Below are 23,368 nucleotides of genomic sequence, written 5' to 3'. Positions count from 1 at the left end.
TAATTTTATTTCAGTGGGGATAATGTAAATGCAAATAATATGTGACTACTGTTTCTACAGGGGGTGCGGTGGCGCAGTGGGTTGGACCACAGTCCTACTTTCCGGTGGGTCTGGGGTTCGAGTCCCGCTTGGGGTGCCTTGTGACGGACTGGCGTCCCGTCCTGGGTGTGTTCCCTCCCCCTCCGGCCTTACGCCCTGTGTTACCGGGTAGGCTCTGGTTCCCCGTGACCCCGTATGGGACAAGCGGTTCTGTGTGTGTGTGTGTGTGTGTGTGTGTGTGTGTGTGTGTGTGTTTCTACACTTTTGCCATCTACCAAAACAAAGAGACACACACACACCAGAGAACAGGACCCAGCAAAGCTCACTGTGCCACCACACCCCTGTAGGCTATACAAACCATCAGGTAAAAATCATAGTACTAGTAAATAATAGAAATAGCCTTTCTTTTGCTTTTTCTTGTCTAAACCATCTGAATAGTACCTTTTTGCCCGCTGGTCATTTTAAAAAAGTAACTTGAATGGAATCAAAAACAAAACCTTCAGTAAATAGGTAGGACACTAAACAGCAGGACAGCTTGTAGCATAGTGGTTAGAGCTGCTGCCTTTGCCTCTAAAAGTTGGAAGTTTGTTCCCTGCCTCTGGCTGTGGTACTCTTAAGCAAGGTAGTTATCCTGACCTGCTCTAGTTAAATTACCCAGCTGTATAACTAGGCTAATAATTGTAAGCTTGTGATAAATTTAACCTTAACACTGTAAGTGGCTTTGCAGGAAAAAGCATAATGTAAAGTACTCAGACCCCTTCACTTTTATTAGGGACAGCTGGTAGCGTAGGGGTCTGAGCACTGATGCCTTTGGGTCCAAAGGTCACTGGTTTGATCCCTACCTCTGGCTATAGTACCCTTGAGCAAGGTACTTTCCCTAAAATTACCCAGCTGCATCATTTTAACCTTAACATTGTAAGTTGCTTTGAAGAAAAGCATCAGCTAAATGAATAAATATAAATAAAACCTTGGTCCTAAAAATAATATACGGTCTTTGATACACACATAGAGTCAATAAGAAATATGTGTGCCCTGCTATAGCATGGGTAGCTAAAGACAGAGTACAGTAGCTGTATATGCACACAAAAGTAGATGGAGCAGTTGCTGTTAGACATTAAGACCAACCATTGAGACTCAAACATAATATAATAAGGATGATGGGATGGTCATTATTAAGTTCAAGTTGTCATAAATAACAAAGAATGTAAGTCGAGGACAAGCTGTGCCCGCCACAAGTTGTAAGTACCCAAAATCCCACACTCTGATTCTTTTTGGGTTCTGTCCTGTATCCATTGGCGTACCAGGTAAACACAGGTCATGTTTTCTCCACTACTGTCAGATATTTTAGAGATAAGTAGATAAGTGAAGAAAAGAGAACTAAAACAAATGAATAAAGTAGAAACTGTATCTTCAGGGGCTAATGTAAATACTTTCATACACATTTTTGTGATTTCACAATATTTCAAAAAGGGCACCTTCAAAACTTTTATTACTCATTGCATCTCACCTAGTATTTCCATTTTTGTTTATTTAAACCAGAACATGTCAATAATACTATTTATTTCATTCAGTGTAATAACAACAAATATTATAATATCAAATCTTCATTATAAGATGGTCTATACTGTACACTACAATAATCACAAATAAAACTCACCTGGTCGGTTTTGGGCTCCTTGAACAAGATAAACACTAGTGAGTTCCACAAAGATAGATTCCGCTCTCTCTGGCTCATCATCATCTAGCACTTGAAGGGTTATATTGGCTTCACTCTGACTGGCCCCAAAAAGCACTGAATCCGTCAAAGGTACGAAATCAGTCTGTTCATTTCCCCTCCCAGTACCCGGTGTGCTAAATGGAGATGCATCAGTGTCCTTCAAGGTTGCATAAGTCACTCTCGCTTGTCCCATCAATCCCATCTCTCTTTGAATGGTCAGTGTCACATGCACATTACCCTCTGCCACACGTACTGTCCTGCTTCGCTCTGAAAACACAAACACTCCATAGGGATCATCACTGGCAAGTACAGTCAGTTGGGCATTAGTCAGGTTCCCCAGACGGCCATGAGACACATTAGAAAGAGTCACAGTCAGTCTCTTGTCTAGCTCAGGGGTGTCATCTTCAGAGACCTTGAGTATGATATTAGCGCTGGTTTGGCCCACAGAAAATGTTACATTTCCAGTTATGTGCACAAGGTCTTCTTCAGCACGTGGACCTACTTCCCAAAATACGGTAATGCTGGACAAAGCACCAAAAGTGCGTACCACCTAAGAGGAAAAAAATTCAGAGCACACAGTACAGTAACAGTTTTCATATAGGAACAATACTTTCTATGCTCAAGTGTTCACAAGTGAAATCTCTATTGCTCAGAGGCCTTACCTGCAACGTGATCAAATTATGGCCTTCCTCTGGTTCTGTTCCGTTGACAATGAGGGAATCTGGACTGAACTGGAACACCCCGTGGGCATCATCAGAGGCAGCTATGGTCACTGTAATTCGGGAGGCAACTCCCAGGCTGGCTATGGAAAGAAATGCTCATTACAATTCCCTCATGTAAAAAGATAACAAAGAAGTCAAAGTTAAGAGAGTAAAACAATTGAAGGATGAAAACAGCAGTCAGTTATTAATGATGTCATGAACACTTACATGTTGCCAAAAAGGACACACACAAAATGGGAAGTGAATTTGAGTCACTGAGCTTGAGATGACTCAATGGAAGGTAAGTCACTCAAGCAAAATGAGAGCACCACTAAACATGCAGAGCTCAGCTAAAACCAACTCCAGAAAAGTTGCCATCCAGTTTATATTTTCCATTATCTCCTCAGCAGTTCCGTACACCCACTATCGCCCTCATTATATAGGTGACTGTCTTTCCATTAAATTATCATGTAAGTTATTCATCAGTACTTTTAATCAGCCTCCAACTCAACAAAGACCTCCGAAAGCCGGTTGGCAATACTGCCCTGGTAGAGGCTGGGTTGAGCTGATGGACAGCTCCCCCCACTGCCTACCCCTACCTTGCCTTAAAGGTATAAAGAAGACCAGGTGCTGCCATTTAAGGAGGAATCAACAAGGACTTTAGAAGCAGCTGGTGCAAGAGTTTGGGGGAGACTCTTTGGACCTGACACAGTGATATGAGTCATGGCTCAGTTCTTTGGGTTTTATTGTGTAGTTTTTCCTCTCACAGAAGAGGCTATGTTCCCTATTTAGTGGTTTCATGTTTTAGCAATAAAGCCTGTCTTGGTAGTGAAACCTGCTGTCCAGTGCCTTTGTCTTGCCCATGTAGCCACCTCTACCCCACAACTGGCCACACCTCCTGTGTGAAAGGCCTAAAAAAAAAACTGTATATTTTAAAACTCTGTACTTTTAAATCCTTTTCCAGGTCCTGATAAGAAACAGGTTACTTTTTTCCTTGAGCCTAAATATGTTTGCATGTTAAGCGCAAGATTATCTCAGGAAGTATAAAGAATTTACAGCTATGCCAAAACAGCTTTGGAACATATATAGCTGTGAATGCCACGGAAGTCTGAGGAGTACCACTATATAACTATGTCTTGTTAGCTTATTTTCCACGGACAGAAAAAGAAAAAATTGGTGAACAAAAAGTTAAAATTATAAGAAACCCAACAACAGTTGGTTTACAAACTTTTACTGACATACACACTTTTGTGTGACAAACTCTTTACTTTTTTAAAAAAGCAATGAGTAACCTTATAAAGTAAAGCATTAACTTCATTTTTTCATAGAGAGACCAAGCATACCAATTCAAATCATGTTGCAAAGCTTCTCCCAATGCACTGAAAAAATAGTGAATGAATTGTAAGAGCTGCTTTGAATATTTCAACACTCTGCTGTAGCTCTGGCCAGGATTCTTTATTGTGCTTTCCAGTTTACATTGTGTACTCCTGCCAGGGGACTCAGAACATGCAGGCATGAGAATGAGACATCCTGGATCATCAGCGAGAGGGGCTGTCTCCCAGCAGAGTCTCCACAAGCTGCTCAGAAGGAGAGAGATTCCACTATTCTGCTCCCATCCAAACCCCCCAGTGTTGCCTCCCACTGCCAGAGCAGTGACATTGCTCATATTTACATTAAATTTATTAATTTTCTCCAAAGCAATGTACAATTCAGAGCAAACAACCATGCATTTTACCAACTGACAGAAAGACACAGATATAGACATGATCCTCAATATGGTTACTTAGTCCAATACCACCATTATTGCTGTACATTACATGAGTAAGCTGCATATTACAGGTACAATTAAATGCGAACTGAGAACTCGCTCATTATTCGAAATCAGGGGACCAGCTGTATAACACAATGTATTTTATGAAACGGGCAGCCCCAGAGTGTGCTGGTTAGAGCTGCTGCCTTTGGACACAAAGGTTGCAAGGTTCAATCCCACCTCCAGCTATAGTACCCTTGAGCAAGGAACTTACCCTTGCTCCAGTAAAAAAATTACGCAGCTGTATAAATGGGTGAATAATTGTTGGTAGCTTAACATTGCTCTGGAGAAAAGGATCATGTCCAATGAAAGACAGTTAAACAGGAAAGGGTAAAACACAGTCAATTTAAACGGTCACAGCACAAATTTAATTGGTTGAACCTGATGGGAAAACAGTTAAAAAAAAAAAAGTTCTTTGCCATCTGGTGGACAGACTAGGGATTTTCTTACCACGCTGGTGAAAGGAAGGAAGGAAGAAGCCATCGTCAAGTTCACCACTGCCACTGCCCTCACTTCTAATTAGCTGATGAACTTCAAGAGCACACAAGAATACACACATTGAAGGGACACATACAGGCAGGATTGGTTAACACTGAAGGAAAAGTTCAGCTGTTCCTTGGTGAACAGAAAGACTCCCAGACTGAACAGCAGAGGTACAGCACTGACAGTGTCACACACTCAGAAAAAAGGGACACACATGTCAGAAGTGTCATGTGATCAATGAGAAATGTGACAGCCCATTCTTCTTTCAAGCAATGGAAGCATGCCCATTTTGGTTAGACTATCAAAGTTCTGAAACCATGTGTTGGGTGTGAATGTATTGACTGGAGCCACATATCACCACTTGACAATACACATGACTGCTCAAGTGAGGCATTAGGTAATCTTGGTCAATCTTTAGCACATCTGCTGAAGTGGACAATCATTCTTAAGTTTATACTATGAAGTTAAGAGTAATTGCAGGAATATTCTCTATTCTCTTACCCCCTCCTTCAGGATTGTACAATTCCACTCTGAACACCTTCTCCAGCTCTGGAACAGAGTTGTCTACAATGCTCACGCTGATGGACTTGCACCGTTCTCCAGGCAGGAAATCCAGCACACCTTCTGTGTCCTGGTGATTCAATTTCAGAATGAAAATTATTCATGTTTTCAAACCTCAGAGAATTACAGATGTTATCCAATGAATATACAGACAAAAGAGCAGGCGGTTTATGAGAGGAAAAGAGTATTTTAGAGATTTTCTTGAGTTTGAACCTTTGCCTTATATGAATGGAAATTACCTCATAGTCCTTCTGGCTGAATGCAGACAATGGCACGGTCCTGTATCCAACCATGACCCTTCCCAGAAGGCCTTGGGCTCGAACCACAAGCAGATGAATTTTCCCGTCTTCCTCCTTTACAGTCACATGGGCTTCCTCTGTGGCTGGGCGAATGATTCCATCTGGAAGAGACTGTGTCCAGAACTGCAGCAAACCTGGAAGAGTTGGTTCCACAATGGAATGTCACCCATTTACAGAATACATAGATTTTATACGACCCACTTAAACTGTGTACAGCAGAAATATGTAAAATGCAGTTGGCTTGTTAAAAAAGCTTTAATTAGGCTAGACTAGTTAAAAAAAAAAAAAGACAACCATGGTGTTTGGGAAGAAAATGATCCATTATCAAAACCTTCCTGGCCAAACTTCCTGCTGTTGTACTTGGAACATAAATGACACATTCTAAATTAATATACTTATTTGTTACCGTGAGGGTGGTCACTGGCTTTGATGGTGACAATGGTAGCAGAATAGTCAGGGTCAACACTGGCTCCACTAGTCGGGGTGGAGCCTGGCTTTCCATCGCCTGATTCAGCTGACACCAGTTTGACCTGAAACATCTCAGCCAACTCTGGTATGTCATCGTCCAGTACCAGCAAGTTCAAAGCCTGGTTAAAGGACATGAGAACACCGACATGTAGAAAAATTCTGCATCACAGGTGAATACAAAACATTTTTTCGGAAAGCAATCTTACTTTTACACATTCGAATACAAATACGAAAGAGTAACGCTCTGTACAGGTAATGCTGTAAATGTGTACATACACACACACACACACACATTTTCAGAACCGCTTGTCCCTTACGGGGTCACGGGGAACCGGAGCCTACCCGACAACACAGGGCGTAAGGCCGGAGGGGGAAGGGGACACACCCAGGACGGGACGCCAGTCCGCCGCAAGGCACCCCAAGCGGGACTTGAACCCCAGACCCACTGGAGAGCAGGACTGCGGTCCAACCCACTGCGCCACCGCACCCCCCAATGTGTACATATTTATGTTTAATTTTTTTTTGGTTAGAAATTGTTGAATAATGGGATAAACAGTTATGCAGTTACTATTACTAGCAGCTGAGAAGCTCATCGGGTCTCGCCCCTCCATCACAGACATTTACACCGCAAGCTGCATCCACAAAGCCACCAGCACTGTGGATGAACCCACGCACCCCTCACACAAACTCTCCACCCTCCTGCCGTCTGGTAAAAGGTTCCAAAGCATTCGGGCCCTCACGGCCAGACTGCGTAACAGTTTCTTCCCCCACGCCATCAGACTCCTCAATATTCAGGAACTGGACTGACACTGGAACTTGCACACTGGTCGGTGCTGAACTGTCTGTCATTGTGCCTATTGCCCTTTTTTAGTAACTGTTGAAATGCATTAGTGTTGTTAAAATGTTCAGTAATTGTTGAAATGTCTAGCGCTGTTTGCACAAGTCTTGTACATGTGCACTTTATGAAGTTCTATGTAAGTAGCTTTGTGTTGTTTTATGTAGCACCATGGTCCTGGAGGAACGTTGTTCTGTTTTACTGTGTACTGTACCAGCTGTATATGGTTCAAATGACAACAAAGCCTCTCTTGTCTTGTGTGATGTATACCGGTTCATACAGTGAACTGTGAGAAATTGTACACTAGGATCACACATCTGTATCCAAACCTTTCCTTCTGTTGATGTAATGCATTTATTGTATTTTTCTCAGAGATGTATGTCGCTTTGGACAAAAGCGTCCGCCAAGTGAGTAAATGTAAATGTACTGCACAGAGTCAGTACAACACTGATGCCAATACAACTACCCACTAGATGGGGCTATATTTAAACAAATATTTATCATTTGTGCCTGTTTTTATAGAACTTAATGGAAAAGCAAAAAAGATATTATGGCTTAAAATGGAGTTACTAAAACCAGTGAAATATTGAGAAAATTAATTGCAAAATTAACAGCAAAGTTTATACCATGAAAAGTTAATAGTAAAACAAAATGACAAGCCATTACCCTAATCCCATTATAATGCCATACTTCAAAAATGCATATTACCATTACAGTATATTCTTGAAGTAATACAGAAATAAAAGTAAGATATTCGATAGGTGACAAGTGACACTTCGGTAATTCAGAAGGATATGTGCGTACAACTAATGACTTTCATTTCCAACAATAAACATTTTATTGTTCATGCTCAATTGAAGTTACACATTTAAGCAGTTTGGTGTTATGGGGAAATGCTTGCTGCCTGCAAAAGACAACCAATGTGACAGGGAGCATTGTCAGGGGGGATTCCCACTCAGACATCTTTGAGAGGGCAGTGTTTCATGCCTCATCCATGATGGATGAGGCAGTGGAGTTCCCTCTTACCTCAGAGCGCCAGCCGGGTGGAAAAAACACAGTGCCGCTGGCGTTGGCAAAGTCGAAGCTTGCGAGGGACATGCTGTCAGAACTGACCTGTGTCACTGTGTAATTTACATACACATAGTCCCGATCTCCATGAGTACGCTCCACTACACAGGAGATGATGGAGCCCTCCTCAGATGTCTAATGGTAAAGAGAAAGGGGAGGGGGAGGTCTTGTCACATGTTGCATAAGAAAATCTGAGGTCATTAAAGCACACAAAAAGCAATACTTGTCAGGTCCACACACAAACAGCTTAACTGCTCTAAGGCACTTGGGTTCCAACTTCCTGCATCAGTATCAAGGTTCCCTCGGTCCAGTTCCCTTCTATACAATAATAAACAGTGAGGAAGTTTCAGTCTCTCCACCCTGGGTTAAACCTAAAGTATCTCTTCCATAGTCATGATCTGATTTTGAGGAGGGCATTAAGGTGACATGCCATTGCACCCTTCTGTCATCTTCTAAGAACTGGCCTTCTACAGGAATGCTCACTGCTCGTCTTCCACCTGTTGCGTTAATTGATTTGGCTATAAGAGATACCATGGGTTCTACATTCCTTTACAGGACACTACACCTCTGTCTGTCCAGGCGTGAAGACAAATTAAATATGAATGGGGACATGGGCTGTGGAAGATTATATTACAACGACACAAACTGAACAAAGGCTCTGAGGCAGTACACTAAAAAATAAGACAAAAATGTGGAAAAATCCCAATTACACTGAAGTACATAGAACGTCAAAACATTATCATCAACTGTAAGCAGGTCCCTGGCAAAAATTTTCACCAAAATTAACTTTCATGGAGTGCCTTGTACACAAGCCCTTGACATATTCCACGTATTCTAATGAATCACAAGTAGTAAATTGAAGTATTCTTCTGTCATATTTTATTTCAACATAGTGAACCTCAATACTATCTTAAGATGATATTGGTCACTAATAGCTTGTCTTGGTCAGGGTCGTGTCAGTCTAGAGCCAGGCGGGGGGAGGCACCCTGGACAGGACTCCAGTCCAATGCTGTTACATACTCATTCACACAATACAGGCACCTTAACATCACCAGTCTCCCTGAACTACACACCTGTTGACTGTAGGAGGAAACTAAATCACCTGGAGGAAACCCAGGCAGACATATGGAGAACATGCAAACTTTACACAGATCAAATAGGATTCAACCTATACCCAAACAAATACATTAGCTGAACCGCTTGTCCCACACGGGGTCGCGGGGAGCCGGAGCCTAACCCAGCAACACAGGGTGCAGGGCTGGAGGGGACACCCAGGACGGGACACCAGTCCGTCGCAAGGCACCCCAAGTGGGACTCAAACCCCAGACCCACCAGAGAGCAGGACCCAGTCCAACGCACTGCGCCACCGCATCCCCCTACCCCAAACAAGTATTTTAAGAAAAAATTAAAAAAAGAAATGTGCTGTTTGTGTACGTATTTAATGCCTGTATTGTGGAAGTTCAAGGTTTACACAGATGAACAACTGTCTTAATGATAACATAACTTCCTTACAACTAGCCTCCACCTGCGAACCCTGAAAGTAAATGTCACATTTCTCTGGATAACAATAAAACTGCTGAAGCAGATACTAGTCAGACTGGGCATCTCAAATTTTACAGAAATTAGAGGTAAAGCAATGCAAATGCATAAATGAGGAAAGGCTCCAAAAATAATTGTTTGGATATCCCACTGGGAATTAGTGGTTCAATAATCAGGAAGTGGAAGCTGCATCATACCACCTAAAATGGGCTGTCCCTCAAAACTCTACAGAAACAACAGAGAGACTTATGAAAGAAGCCTTGGAGGGGCCAACAATTCCTTTGAAGGTCCTACAGAGTTCAGTAGCTGACAATGGAGTAAAGGTGCTCCAATCAACCATATTGAGCTTTGCATAACACTGGCCTCTATCCGAGGGTGGCGCAAAATGAGCAATTACTGCAAAAGAACCATATTACAACACATCTGGGGTTTGCCAGGAAGCACGAGTGACCTGGCAAGGTTTTAGGAAAATGCTTTGGGGTCGGAAGGGGAGTGCGGTGGCGCAGTGGGTCCCGCTCTCTGATGGGCCTGGGGTTCGAGTCCTGCTTGGGGTGCCTCGCGATGGATTGGCGTCCCATCCTGGGTGTGTCCCCTTGCACCCTGTGTTGCTGGGTTAGGCTCTGGTTTGCTGCGACCCCACTTGGGACAAGCAACTTCAGCCAGTGTGTTTGTGCGCTCTGGGGTCAAATGAGAGACAAGTTTTTAATCCAAAATGCTATGTGTGGTATAAGCCGCACACCATCCCTCCAGTGAAGTATGGTGCTGGCAGCATCATGCTTTGGAGATTCTTTTTCGATCAGCAGGCACTGAACATCCTACTTAAAATATTAAAACAGAAAGAAGACTGGATTGGGCAAAGAAGAGATATACTATACACTCCTTCATTCAACAGTGTACAAAGTTGATACATACCTACATTAAAAGACATAAAAGCTATTATTTAGCAAAATGTTTCTCTAAAACACATTAACGTGTGGGGATTGAATACTTATGCAACCACCATATTTCTGGGTTTTTTTGGCTTTTCCTAAAAATATTTTCCAAAACATCACCTTAAAATAATTCTTTTTTGAGTAGTTTTGAAAAAAAAAATTATACAAAGAAATTTCAATGTACCATTTGTAATTCAGTACAATGAGAGCACTAGTCAAGTGTGTGAAAACTTTGCAAGGCAATGCAGCTAATATTTACACATTTGTACTAAGTCCACATGTTATAGTATAGTGGTATTTCTGTTCCAGGGTTATGAAACTAGAAGCCTTATTGCCAGTTCCAAATTTCTGTCTGTTAATAAGTATTAAATGTCCAATAGTACACAGATCTGAACAGTACTTTAAGAGTATACTTTCACAGATCTTCTGAATTTTTTATGACATAATTCCCCTAGGTGCAGTGGTGCAGCAGGTTTGGCTTGTGCCTGCTCTCTCTCGGGTCTCGGGTTTGAGTCCCGCTTGGGGTGCCTTGCAACGGACTGGCGTCCCGTCCTGGGTGTCCCCTCCAGCCCTGCACCCTGTGTTGCTGGGTTAGGTTCCAGCTCGCTGCAACCCCCCCTGCTCAGGACAAGTGGTTTCAGTCAATGTGTGTGTGTGTGTGTTAATGCCCCTACAGTGCGTTTTAGAATGAAGGCGCAGTGAATTTTGTATGGTTCGATTCTGAACTTCCTTACATCTGGGATGCAGGCCTCCCTGAAGCCAAACAGTCCATTGGCATTATCACTCTTTTGCACCCGCAGCATAGTGGTGGGCCGCGGGTCAGGCAGCCGAGCCCCACCATAGGCTGACACGAGCTGCAGGTAGAAAATTTCTTCGCCTTCATCGTATTTGTCATCCTTCACCTCCACCACAAAGCTCTTGTTCCTCTCGCCCTGCCGATACTCCAGGTACCCTGACACACGGCGCAGATCCGTTTTAGCAGGCTGGCTGTGAAGTTCCCGAATCTGCACCCGGTTCAGCCCACTGGAGTAGAGCCGCACATCCTGCATCAGACCCCTGTAGCGCTCTGTTCCCCCGGGGCCTGAGCCAATCCATACCGGCGCTTCACCTAAAACAGCACAGTACACCTATCAGTTTTACCGTGTTTGGTGTATGAGGAAAATAAGAAATTGCTGGAACATGTAGTTCTTATACGCTATAACACCAAAAGTGAGCAATTTTGATACAAAATGCATTTATCATTTAAATCTGTCTCATTTAAAGTTATGTCAGTGTCTGAATGGGAATATTTTTTGTATCTGGTAGATACATGCAAAGGCAGAATACTGTAAAAACAAGAAAATCACACAAATCTCAGATCAAACATTAATATTTGAGCTGAGTCAACCATCTGAGAAAAGTGTGCAAAAATTCTACTTATATCCATCCAATTCATCAATCATTGTGAAAGAGCCAATAAACAATATCCTTAGAGGAGGTATTTCACCCTAGATATAACATTGCCTCTAACTGCTTAAAAAGCCGAGGCTTCCTTTCATTTGCTTCTAACATGACTGCAACCAGAAATGCAGATTTAACTTTGGCAAACTGCATGCAGAAGATTTCCAATGGGTAAAATCTCATGGCGATAGGTGTAGCAGTGAGTATAACAACGTGGTGGGCGAAATAAATGTAAAGAAAATTAATGTTTTTGTCATTATGTAAATTGGGAAAAATAAAGCAAAAACGTCAAATTTAATAATAAAAAACAACTTTCTAACATGTTACGAACACTTAAACTTCATTCAGAAATAAGAGTAACAAAAATATAATTTTAACATGATAAAAACTTGTATATTATCCAACACTTCTTATCAACTGACATTATAAATCTAATTTCATGAGCAAAATGACAGCTCATTCAAGTTTCATAATTCATACAAAGGCAGTTTATAGTACACGCACTTTACCAAATTCTGCCAGCTTATTAAAAAGGATTTCCCCTTGTCTCAAGGGATCCATATTTATGAAAGTACAGTCCTGACAATGCACTTTTCACATAAATTGCGCACTGCTGTATGGAGCTGGCCCATACCACATTGCCTGTATTTGGCTAGTTTCACTGTTTTCAGCATAGCTCATATGAAAGTGAAGCAGCAGTCTTGTTTAATTCAATACCCAGATGCAAGTGTCATCCAGGAATATTTTGAAAAATGCAGCATTGTTTGACTGATGCAAAAAGTTTTTTTGTGCTATTTATATACAGCCACCTGTTGTGCCTTTACCACCGTTTGTAGTATACTGTATGTCGTGAGAGTATATCTTTGGTATTTCTGTCATATCTGGTCTGTTTCCCTGGATCTGTGACTTTCATACTCATACTTTACTTTCAGTAAAAATTTGAGAAGAAAAACTATGCTCTGAGATCATCTACCATTGTTTCTGCTGCAGACAGATTTGGCAGATGTTTTTCACCAACTACACTTGCCCCTCTTACATTGAACTGACCAACTCATTCTCCAAGTCTGATATATTATCCATTACATCATGTGAACATTGGCCTTACTAAATGACTTGATCAAACACACCCTATCTGCATCTCCCTATCTTATATTCTGTTTACATGTCCGCCCTTAATAATGATTATATGCTCACCGTCAGTGATAGCCTCTCCTTTCAAACTTTTAATGCCACCGGGAATGGGGTTTCCATCCAGGTAAAACTCAATAATACCATCATCCACAGTTATGATGACGTGCAACCAAATTTCACCGTTCACAAACTTAGCAGCTGTTGACTTGGCCATTTGAGTTATATTGGAACCCAGAACGTTGTAGTACAGCATTAGTGTCACATGGGACCCATTATTCTGAATCTTAATGCCATAAAAAAGGGTTCCATTAATCGTCCCCTTTGAAATAATAAATCCATCGGTGTTGAGGCTTGGGACCAGCCATGCTGAGAAAGTGAAGTTGGTCAGATTCTGAGGCTGCTGCAGCTGAGCCTCAAGGTCAATGGTTCCGTAGGCTTCTTGGTGCCCAGAGAAATACAATGCGTCTGTTCCAGAGTGATTTCTCATCAAATCTGGCCTGAGCTGCACAGCGCTGGGGAAGGTCGCCATCAGGATGAGATCATTCATGGGTGGCAGGCCAAGGGGAAATGCCTCTGACAAGATTTCCCAGCCAACCCGCACAACACCAAAGGTGCCTTGCTGTCGGAGGATGGTGACTGTGGCGATGTTCGACATGTCATTCTTTGACAGCAGATCCTCTGCCACTTCCAGATCCAGACTCTGATAATCCATAACAAAAACCCCAAAGGGGTCATCATTATAGGGTATGGTAACAGACACATTAAGGTTGGTTTTAGCCAGTTGGCCGCCTCCTCCAGGTTGACCACCTGAAAAGTAATGCAGGAGAAGCATTTATACACAGACACACACATTTTCAGAACCACTTGTCCCATACAGGGTCGCAGGGAACCGGAGCCTACCCGGTAACACAGGGCATAAGGCCAGAGGGGGAGGGGACACACCCAGGACGGGACACCAGTCCATCACAAGGCACCCCAAGCAGGACTCGAACCCCAGACCCACTGGAGAGCAGGACTGTGGTCCAACCCACTGCCCCACTGCGCCACCGCACCCCCTAAGAAGCATTTATAATTGTATCAATTTAATTTTATAAACCAGAAAAGGAAATGCAAAGTGCTATGGTACACTATTAGTTTTTATATACTTAATCGCAACTCAAGTCATTTTCACCAATAATCTGAAGGGAAGTATATTTACATTTACATTTATTCATTTTGCAGATGCTTTTGTCCAAAGCGACATACATCTCAGCAAAAACACAAGTGAGGACATTATTCCTTTCCCAAAAATAAAAAATCCCTTTACAAGAAAGAGGTACAGTAGCTCAATCTTACAACTCACTGTGATCCATTTAAAGCACCAAAACTTTCATAACAGAAACAAATTTTGTCTATGCAATAAATTGTCTATTTTCAAGATCCACTTGTAAAAATATTGGAAGCAGTGCATGACAGTACTTTGATGAGGCTGCAGAGGCTGACTAGTCTATATGCTGTGCTTCAGGGATAGACTCCCAAACTGCTGACTTGGACAACCAGTTAATGATAGTGAGTGAGGAATTTTTTTCCCTTACCTCTGCAACATTAAGTTAATAGATCTAACTGATCCTGCACAATAACATCCAGAAAATATAACTTTTTCTGTGAATGCAATTTATTAACAGAACTCACTTGAAACAAAAGATCACAGAATTAACTAAAATTAAAGCCAACAACTGTATTTTTTAAGAGAACTGCAGTTAACATCAAATATATTTAATCAAGAGTTTACCTGATATGTTAATAAGCCAGAGAATGTAGACCTCATTAAATTCAGGTAATTTGTCAGAAATGGCTTGCAAGATGATGGGCTTTGCAGCTTCTGCAGTGGTGAAAATGATGGATCCTGATGTGTTGATGAATTCTTGGCCTGGTTCCAAAGCTGTCTTGTTGACAAACAGTTGCCAGAAAACTGTGACGTTGCCAAAGAGACCTCGGTCTCTCAAAATGCTTAAAACAAAAACCAGAGAACCGAAAGGTTGCCTTTATTTCAACATGCAATTTAATCTAAGAACATAAAATATCAAAACTTAGTTAAGGTAATTTTGTTCATCTTTATGTATTTGATGAATAAGGGTATTTGATTTCAATAAAAAAGATATAAAATGCTTAAGAACAAAAGGCCAGGTAAAGTTTCACTTCAGAATATTATAAACGCACCTACATACTTGAGTAAATAATTATCTATCATTCATGTTTTCAAACAACCAACTGGTTAAATGTAACTTATAAAGCAAAGTTGATCTCAACAAAATTCAAAGCTCAAATATTCTGAAGCTGGAGAGTTACCGGATAGCAAGGAAACTTTCAATGAAACAGAGAAACATGCAAGAGAATATTGCTTACAGAAGAAAAAAAAGAAATATAAGGCTTCGGAAGCCTGTTTATCTGCTCTGACCAAAGAGAAAAAGAACATATTACTTGAAGACACACAGAAAAGAATACAGTTTTAAATGCTCTCACTAGAAACTATTTGATTTTCCTTCCTCCACTTTTTTATCAGTTGGTTCCAGTGAGAAGATTCCATTGGCATCATCATTGGCCTCAATCACCACAGTGGCTGTGTCGTTGCCATATACAACTGTATCGCCTGCCACCACAAAAAGGATGAGATGACACTAGGAACTAAGTTGTCACCTGGGACATGATATTAGAATTTTTTTTACAACGAACAAGGACAAGAACACCATTCCATTACATCACTGGTTTCTTGGCATCAAATAAAGATCTTGATTATTTAATATTAACAACAGACATGTATTACCTGCACACACAAAATGAATGTTTGAACACACCTGTAGCATTGTACAAAATTATATAAAACGCTTCTTCTGTTTCAGGTATGTCATCATCTATAACAGCCACTGAGATTTCCTTCTTCCTTTCCTCCATGCTGAAAACCAGCATTGTATTATTAGCCTGGGGAAAGAAGTCACCCGAAGATGTCCCTCCATGAGTGAACTGATACATTACTGTGGCCACAAAGTCAGCTGATCCATCTCTTATGACAGTGAAGTTGACCACACCACCCTCGTCTACCCTGATAGAAAAAGGTTCTGAAAAAAAACAATACAAGAATGTCATGGAGTTAAAAAATAAATAAAAATAGTAAATCAAAATAGTCAATGTATGCAACAAAAAAATGCAAGAACCAGAAAAATTTACCTTCAAAACTTATTTGATCATCATTTTTATAGATCTGTAGGCTTGCATTCAAATAATTCCCAAGTCTTGCACCTCCAGTGACATTCACAAGTAAAACGGTGAAAAATTCAGTGTCTTCTGGGATCTTTAAGAAAAATTTAGAATTAGATGTCTGCTGTTTTTCAAAACTTTGTATTTGATGCTGTTTCCCATGATAATAAAGGGCACAAATAAGGTTGTGAAACTACAATTTTATACATCCAACTGCATTACCTCATCGGAGACAGAGAAGACTGTGAGGTTTTTTGAGAATTCTCTTTCTCTGAAGACAACATAGCCCTGTACTGGAGTTACATCTTCATTCTGGTGTGGCTCTAGGACCCAGAAAACCGATACCTCTCCAAACCCACCCCTGTTCCTCACAATAGGGTAGGAGGCTAGCAGTGGAAACCAAAGCAAAGAATTACAAAAACTGGAAAAAAAAAAAAAAAAAATCACACATACACAATTATACACATTATAGGACCACTGAAAAGTGAGTACACCTGGGCAACCTAAGAAATCTTTATGTAGCATTAACAGGGCAGAAATGTGAAAGCAAAGCAATCCACAAGTGTCCTACATCTCTTGGACCTGCTCATTTACTGCTCAAACAAAATGATCTGTGGAAAAAACTAGGTCCAGCAAGAGTGGCAAACTGTTTTTATTTTGGAAAATAAAAACCAGAAGACAACTTGCATAATGTTCCGTTGACACTCTTGTAAATGTGAATGGAAAAAGTTTTTTCAGTCCTACCTGCAAAATTGTCAAGGCCTTTACTTTCCCTGATAGCTTCTGTCAACCCAGGGCGCACGAACTCAATGACGCCAAAAGGGTCATCATTACTACGCACAGTGATGTTGACCTCCCTGGCAGGTCCCAGACGGCTGGGAGGGGTACTGTGGCTGCTGAGGACCACAGAGAACATCTCATCCAGCTGGGAAAACATATTTAATCTGTTAATCAGATACCTTCACTGACCTGGACATGTAATCAGCTTCATAAGCACTTAAATCTTTCCACCCAAATAAGGCAAAATTTTACACTAGCTATATCACAGCTCCGTGGCATTTTTGTAAATTTCTCAAGCAAACAGAAGCAACTATGTCTCAACTTTCATAAGACAAATGTGAAAAATATTTAAGAAGCACCTATCAATAGCTGAAACAGAAATGAGCAAAGTAGTCTACCTCAGGGATCCCATCAGGAATGGCAACAAGGGCAACTACCACTTCTCTCTCTCCTGGATTAAATTCCAGGATTCCTGTGGCCCCATAAAATTCCACATTCCCACTGGGAATCACCTCATAACGGATAAACTGTTTTAACAACAAGCCCTGGGACCGAAGCACCCTGAGCTCTATGGCCTGGCCCTCCTTTAAAGAAAAAAGAACACACAAAAGCAATTGTGAGTGAGCATAACTGCTGACAGAAAAAAGGACCATATATGCTATTCAGATGCCACCTACCCACATTCAACATTTCCATATGACCAACCACTTTGTCATTCACCATTAGAATCCTTTGTTTATTCACCATCAAACACATTTGTGCTTACATTGATAAACCAAGGTCCTTGAGCCCGTGACGAAAACTCGAATACTCCACCAGGGTCATCATTTTCAATAATGACAATTTCTCTGCTGGTAAACCCTGTCTTTAGAATTTGGTTCTCCACATTGGTCCTGTATGAGAACAGTGGTGATGAATGAATGTAAAAACATTAAAAGTCACCCAAAGAATCAGAGATTCAAGGTTTTTAAGAACACAGACTGCTCAGTGTCCTGAGCAGACATTTTTACTTATTTTATGCCCCTGATAAACTGGCCAACATCACAAAGTAGTTTATCCTTACAGAATTAGCTCAAGATTTCAAATTGGCCCAACTCAGAAGTGTGTGCTGCTGGCCCACAGCTGACTAATGTAGCTTGTGGATGTGAATGACTGTACTACTCCATCTCTGCAGGGATCCTATGTTTAAACTCAATGTGGCTTCAGCTGGGAAAAAAAGAGAATGCCGGGTAGGGGAGGAAGGGCCTCAGCAAATCTGGTTAATTAAAGACAAAAATAAAACTGAGAAAAGCATTCCAAACAAATGCATTCAGCAGACTCAGGGCAGACATGAAGAGTTATGTTTTCAAAAAGAGGAAAAAGTTTATGGTTAAAAAAGATGTATCAACCTCATCGTCCCCCTGCTCGAAGATGCACCCACAGAAACGCCCCTAGAACCCCTAAAATGAAAAATTTGCCTCTATTCACACACCAACACATAAACTGATTCAAGCCACACAAAAGGGACATGCTGCACTCACCCACTTACCCAAAGTACACTACAGACCTATTTGTTTTTACGCTGGTAGCAAGGCATTGGGGAACAATAAAGAACATTCCAGTCAAAGTGAAAGAATGACAAAATGGCCCCAGAGCAAAGGTGAAGTTAAAAGAGACGCCCTCAATCTATCAACCAGCTCGCCACCTTATTTTTGCTACTTCTCTTTTCTCAAAAACCATATTTAGTGGTAGGATAGATTCAGCATCCATCAAGCTGTCAACCTGTAATCACAGTAATCTTAATCAAACCTGACCTAATGAAGATAGAAGAAAGGCATCCTATTTATTGCTTTCAAGAAGACTGTTCCTCTATAGTGTTTAAATCTTTGAGCAAATGGAAACAGCTCAAGCAACAGAAGAAAATCAAACAATGTCTCTGTACCTGTCTAGAGTGATGACAACTGTTTCGTTAACTTCGGGGATACTGTCAGCTTTGATGATGAGGTTAATGAAAGAATCACTTTGTCCCGACAAAAATGTGACGGAGCCACCGAAGGGCTCCAGGTCACCAAGGGTGATGTCCTCTCTGTTGAAGCCTACTGGTCGCAGACTCCAGAACACCTCAGCATCCCCATCTGTCCCATCGCGACGCAGAGGAAGAGAAACCTACAGAAAAATAAATGCTTTTCCTTCTATGTATCTAACAGACTGACCCCATGCTGTTTGATATACTGTAATTTACTGTTTGCTCTCATAAGATACAGTTGTACACATCATTGAACAAATCCAGATGTCATTTGTTAGGGAACAACCTGAAACATTACCATACCAGGGTGATGTTGTCAACTTCTGGCTCATACACAACAATAGTCTGGTTACTGATGAAGCCAATTTCCCCATTAGCAATGTCAGAAGTGACCAAGAGGGTAATGTTCATGACACCCTGAAACCTTGGGGTGATGGGAGGAATTGGTGGGTTTATATTCACCAGATCCACACTGTCCAACTAGAGAAAGAAAGATTGGGAAAAGGTAAGGCATAAGAAAATATACTAATGGGAATCTAATATTCAGTGTAAATGTGAACACGACTGTAAAATGCAGTACTAAACAATAGTGAACTGGGTTAACATAAGTTAATGTAGCGTGTTAACTGGTAGGTCCATTAATAAACACTCTGCGTAACTACTCATTTTCAGTCCGTTTGTTCTTTTTGTCTGTTGTTTCCGTTTCTGTCCTCATGATACAAACTAATTGCCCTATTTCATATACTTATCAAGTCTAGCTTCAGAAGCCTCTTCATCCTGTTGGTCAGCTCCTTTTCTCTGTGAAACTAAAAGGCTTCCAAACCAATTAAATTTGAAGGAGCACTTTCATTTTGTCCTTGTTTATTAGCAGGCCCGATCGAGCTTGTTTGTTTAGACAACTTTACAAAGCCAGTGGCTACAGGCCAGAAGCTTCATGTTCACAACACTTACACATGCTAATTAAGTGCTGTGTTTATCACGATGAAAACAACGTTTAGCAACGAGTTGAATTCTCTGCAGTGTTATTGTTTCAGTGGCTGAAAAAACAATGCCCGCCAACTCAATTAAATGCTGTTCATTTATTCTCCCGTTACTAAAAAATACACCTTTCACAAACAACGTAAGCCTTGATTCCAATTTAAAACACACACACACACACACACACACACACACAAACATTTTCAGAACCGCTTGTCCCATACGGGGTCGTGGGGAACCGGAGCCTACCCGGGAACACAGGGCGTAAGGCCAGAGGGGGAGGGGACACAGCCAGGACGGGACGCCAGTCCGTCGCAAGGCACCCCAAGCGGGACTCGAACCCCAGACCCAGTGGAGAGGAGGACCTGGTCCAACCCACTGCGCCACCACACCCCCCATCAATTTAAAACAAATAATTTTAATTTTCGTTTGAATTTGTAATGATATGCATGTGAAGACAAAAAGTTTTAGCAAAATGTTCACCTGTATAAAGAAATGTGCCCCATTTTGGAGGAATGCATCATTTCGGATTGGCAACATGAGCTGCACCATGGATTGACCATCCAAGAATTGCACCCTGTTGCTGCGGGTACCATTCAATACTCCATCACGGGCACGAGCAGGATCCACAGGTCCAGCGGGGATATAGAGGGCAGTGAAGCTCAGCTGAACATCACCTCGGGCGCCCCCTGCTCGCAGGAAACTTAGGAATAGATAGCGCCTCGTGAGCTCACTCCGGATGCTCTGCTCCCTGACAGGGTGGAAGCTAAAAAGGCCATACACATTGTCGCTGTCCTGGATGTAGAACAGCATCTGGAAAATTCAAAAATATGTTTCAAAACGCATACCCCTTAAGAAGGGTGTTCTCTTTTTAAAGCTGATCCCTGTAATTATACCTCTGTACATCACAAAAATAACATTTATGGGCCTTTTGTGGATGCATAAAGTATTTCAGTAGGTAGTGCAAATATGTGATTCAAAATAGATACAGCAAATTGCCACTGAACACTGGATTATTTATCATGTTGTACAGTATGTCTTAGCAGTACTCTTACCATAGTAAGTGCAGATAGACAAATGCAGTATATGGGGTGCCAGCTCTAACAGATGGACTCCAGAGCTGTTTACAGATGAGCCATGTTGAGACATTTGGCCTTTACAGTTGTGCTTGATGTGCAATTTAACGGCTTACGTTTCTTGAGTAAAAAATTTTGGTTAGATCTTCCCACTCAAAACTAACACTAAGACAAAGGGGCTATAAAGAGTTCAAATGCTCATATGCACAAATGAGTAACACGCACATACAGACACACACCCATTTTCACATAGTATCAAAACTTCAGTTATTCAACAGTTATGGTTTCCTGCTTTGTTTAGATTAACCCACAAGAAAGAGAAATCAAAGTGGCAGAGTAGTGTCTCTCAGCTTGTATAAGCCCATGACCACTGTTGCACATGTGGGTCATTGTGAACCACATCCTTCTCCTGTTTCTGCTCTCCAGATGTGTCCACTACAAGTGCAGTGCCCCAAGACCTCCTCTAAAGGTGTGGGAGGCTCTGGTTTATTTCATTAACAACTTCCCTGTGTCAGACATAGTTTGGTACTTTGGTCACGGATACAACATATCTTGTGCATCACTGCTGTGATATTTGCCAGGATAATGGCAGTATATCATATTTTTCCTGTCCATTAACACATTGATCCACCAAAGAGGGAAAAAAGAGTGAATAAACTTGGACAGTATAACATAATAACACACGTACACAGACACACATTGTCTGAAGCCGCTTCTCCTAAGAAGGGTTGCGGCAAGCTGGAGCCTAACTCGGCAACAGGCTGGAGGGGGAGGGGGCACAGCCAGGAGGGGGCACAGCCAGGATGAGACACCAGTCCATCACAAGGGAACCCAAGCAGGACCCGAACCCTAGACCCACCACAGAGCAGACACAGGCCAAACCCACTGCACCACCACACCCCCCAACATAATAACTGATTATATATACTACATATGTGCATAAAAAGCAATTTTAATGATTTTGTTATCTATCTGTTGCAGCTTCCTTGGCAACAAAAGGACACACAGACCTCCATGGGCTCATCAACCTCTGCTCCTCCCTGCGCAGACATGGGCAGTAGTCTGAAGATGAATGCCTCAGCCTCCTCAGGGAGCTCGTCTGCAGTGATGTTCAGAGTTAATGTGACAGACATTTGCCCAGGAGAGAAGCGAAGGATTCCTGAAGCTGGTGCCAGGTCAGCAGAGACCGGAGATGGGTCAGAGCTATTCCTTGTGATCATCCAGTTCACAGAGACGTTGCTGTGTGTACCACCATTCCTCACAACGGAGATCCCTTCAAACCTTGAAATTAACATTCATGTCATCTGCTCAGTTCAAGTGGTAAACCCTGGAAAAAGCCTTTACTTAAGCAGCAGTTACACCACTATAGTACCAATGTTTCTTAATACCACGATTCTAATAATTTTTAATTTGTTAACATTTAAAACCAGATTTTAGGAAGCTCACCTGGAGGTTACATCCTCGTTAATAATGACAGTGTAAGAAAGAAGTCCACTGTTGATTGACAGCACCCCGTAGGGCTTGTCATTGGGCTCAATGGTGACCTGGGCTACACTGGGGGTCAGCAATACTCCATCTCCCCTGAGCGTGTGCTGAAGAAGAACCACCTGGAAGGACTCGGCAATCTCAGGCAAACTGTCATCAATGATTCTGAAGCGGAGGTGGGCCTCGTATACACGCGGCGGAAACACAAGGGTACGGTTGTCTTGTAGGTCCTCAAAATCTGAGGAGAGTACTGCGCAAGCTGTTCCATTGCCACTGATGACAGCATAGTCAATGGAGATCTCAGTGGAGTCAGATCCAATCTGCCGATTGTCCTCATTCCGACCTCGAGTCACTGTGATGTTCACAATGAAATCTGCCTCTGGCACCAGCAGCGTGCTCTGAGCGAAACGGAGGGGGCTGTCGTTTCTGTTGATCTTGATCTGTATGCTGCTGCGGTTGGGATTGAGAAGAGCCCCACCATGCACACTTGTCAGCTGAATAGTAAAGACCTCATCATCCTCTGGGACCTGATGATTGGCAGAAATTTCACATTCTACTGTACTTCAAGACTGGAACATTTCACAACATTAATGACAAAATTTTACCAACAATAAGGCTGAAATTTTGCCATTATGGCAAATTATGGTAATTTTCAAGAGCCCATAAAATACCATAATCATAACTTATAAAAACTTATAAAAACAAAACATATGAAAAACAGTTTACTGCAAAATAAATGATAAAGTATGTAGAAATACATAAATAGAACAATATACAATTCACCACT

At 41.7% G+C, this 23,368-nt stretch overlaps 1 protein-coding gene across 2 annotated transcripts in view; it reads right to left on the bottom strand.

Annotated features, from left to right (window-relative positions):
- adgrv1 (adhesion G protein-coupled receptor V1) overlaps positions 1–23,368 on the bottom strand; it is a 128,231-nt gene that overhangs the window by 80,868 nt on the left and 23,995 nt on the right. Inside the window, exons 7-28 of one of the 2 annotated variants that reach the window (XM_018759297.2) lie at positions 22,543–23,108; positions 22,107–22,377; positions 20,504–20,833; positions 19,346–19,522; positions 18,959–19,182; positions 17,804–17,930; positions 17,436–17,621; positions 17,002–17,182; positions 16,480–16,643; positions 16,228–16,351; positions 15,858–16,118; positions 15,526–15,652; positions 14,795–15,012; positions 13,087–13,830; positions 11,187–11,560; positions 7,940–8,116; positions 6,017–6,197; positions 5,551–5,744; positions 5,252–5,381; positions 4,718–4,798; positions 2,419–2,558; positions 1,697–2,306 (exon numbers count right to left, since the gene is read on the bottom strand). In XM_018759297.2, the coding sequence (XP_018614813.2) occupies positions 1,697–2,306; positions 2,419–2,558; positions 4,718–4,798; positions 5,252–5,381; positions 5,551–5,744; positions 6,017–6,197; positions 7,940–8,116; positions 11,187–11,560; positions 13,087–13,830; positions 14,795–15,012; positions 15,526–15,652; positions 15,858–16,118; positions 16,228–16,351; positions 16,480–16,643; positions 17,002–17,182; positions 17,436–17,621; positions 17,804–17,930; positions 18,959–19,182; positions 19,346–19,522; positions 20,504–20,833; positions 22,107–22,377; positions 22,543–23,108 (5,587 nt within the window). Of the gene's footprint in view, positions 1–1,696; positions 2,307–2,418; positions 2,559–4,717; positions 4,799–5,251; positions 5,382–5,550; positions 5,745–6,016; positions 6,198–7,939; positions 8,117–11,186; positions 11,561–13,086; positions 13,831–14,794; positions 15,013–15,525; positions 15,653–15,857; positions 16,119–16,227; positions 16,352–16,479; positions 16,644–17,001; positions 17,183–17,435; positions 17,622–17,803; positions 17,931–18,958; positions 19,183–19,345; positions 19,523–20,503; positions 20,834–22,106; positions 22,378–22,542; positions 23,109–23,368 lie in introns of those variants that run through there. The other variant, XR_003798287.1, reaches the window with a different exon arrangement.

The sequence above is a fragment of the Scleropages formosus genome, chromosome 17 (assembly GCF_900964775.1).
Source record: "Scleropages formosus chromosome 17, fSclFor1.1, whole genome shotgun sequence".
Classification (NCBI taxonomy): Eukaryota; Metazoa; Chordata; class Actinopteri; order Osteoglossiformes; family Osteoglossidae; genus Scleropages; species Scleropages formosus.
The sequence above is the reverse complement of the archived record's forward strand: the minus strand, read 5'-3'. Positions and strand labels throughout refer to the sequence as shown.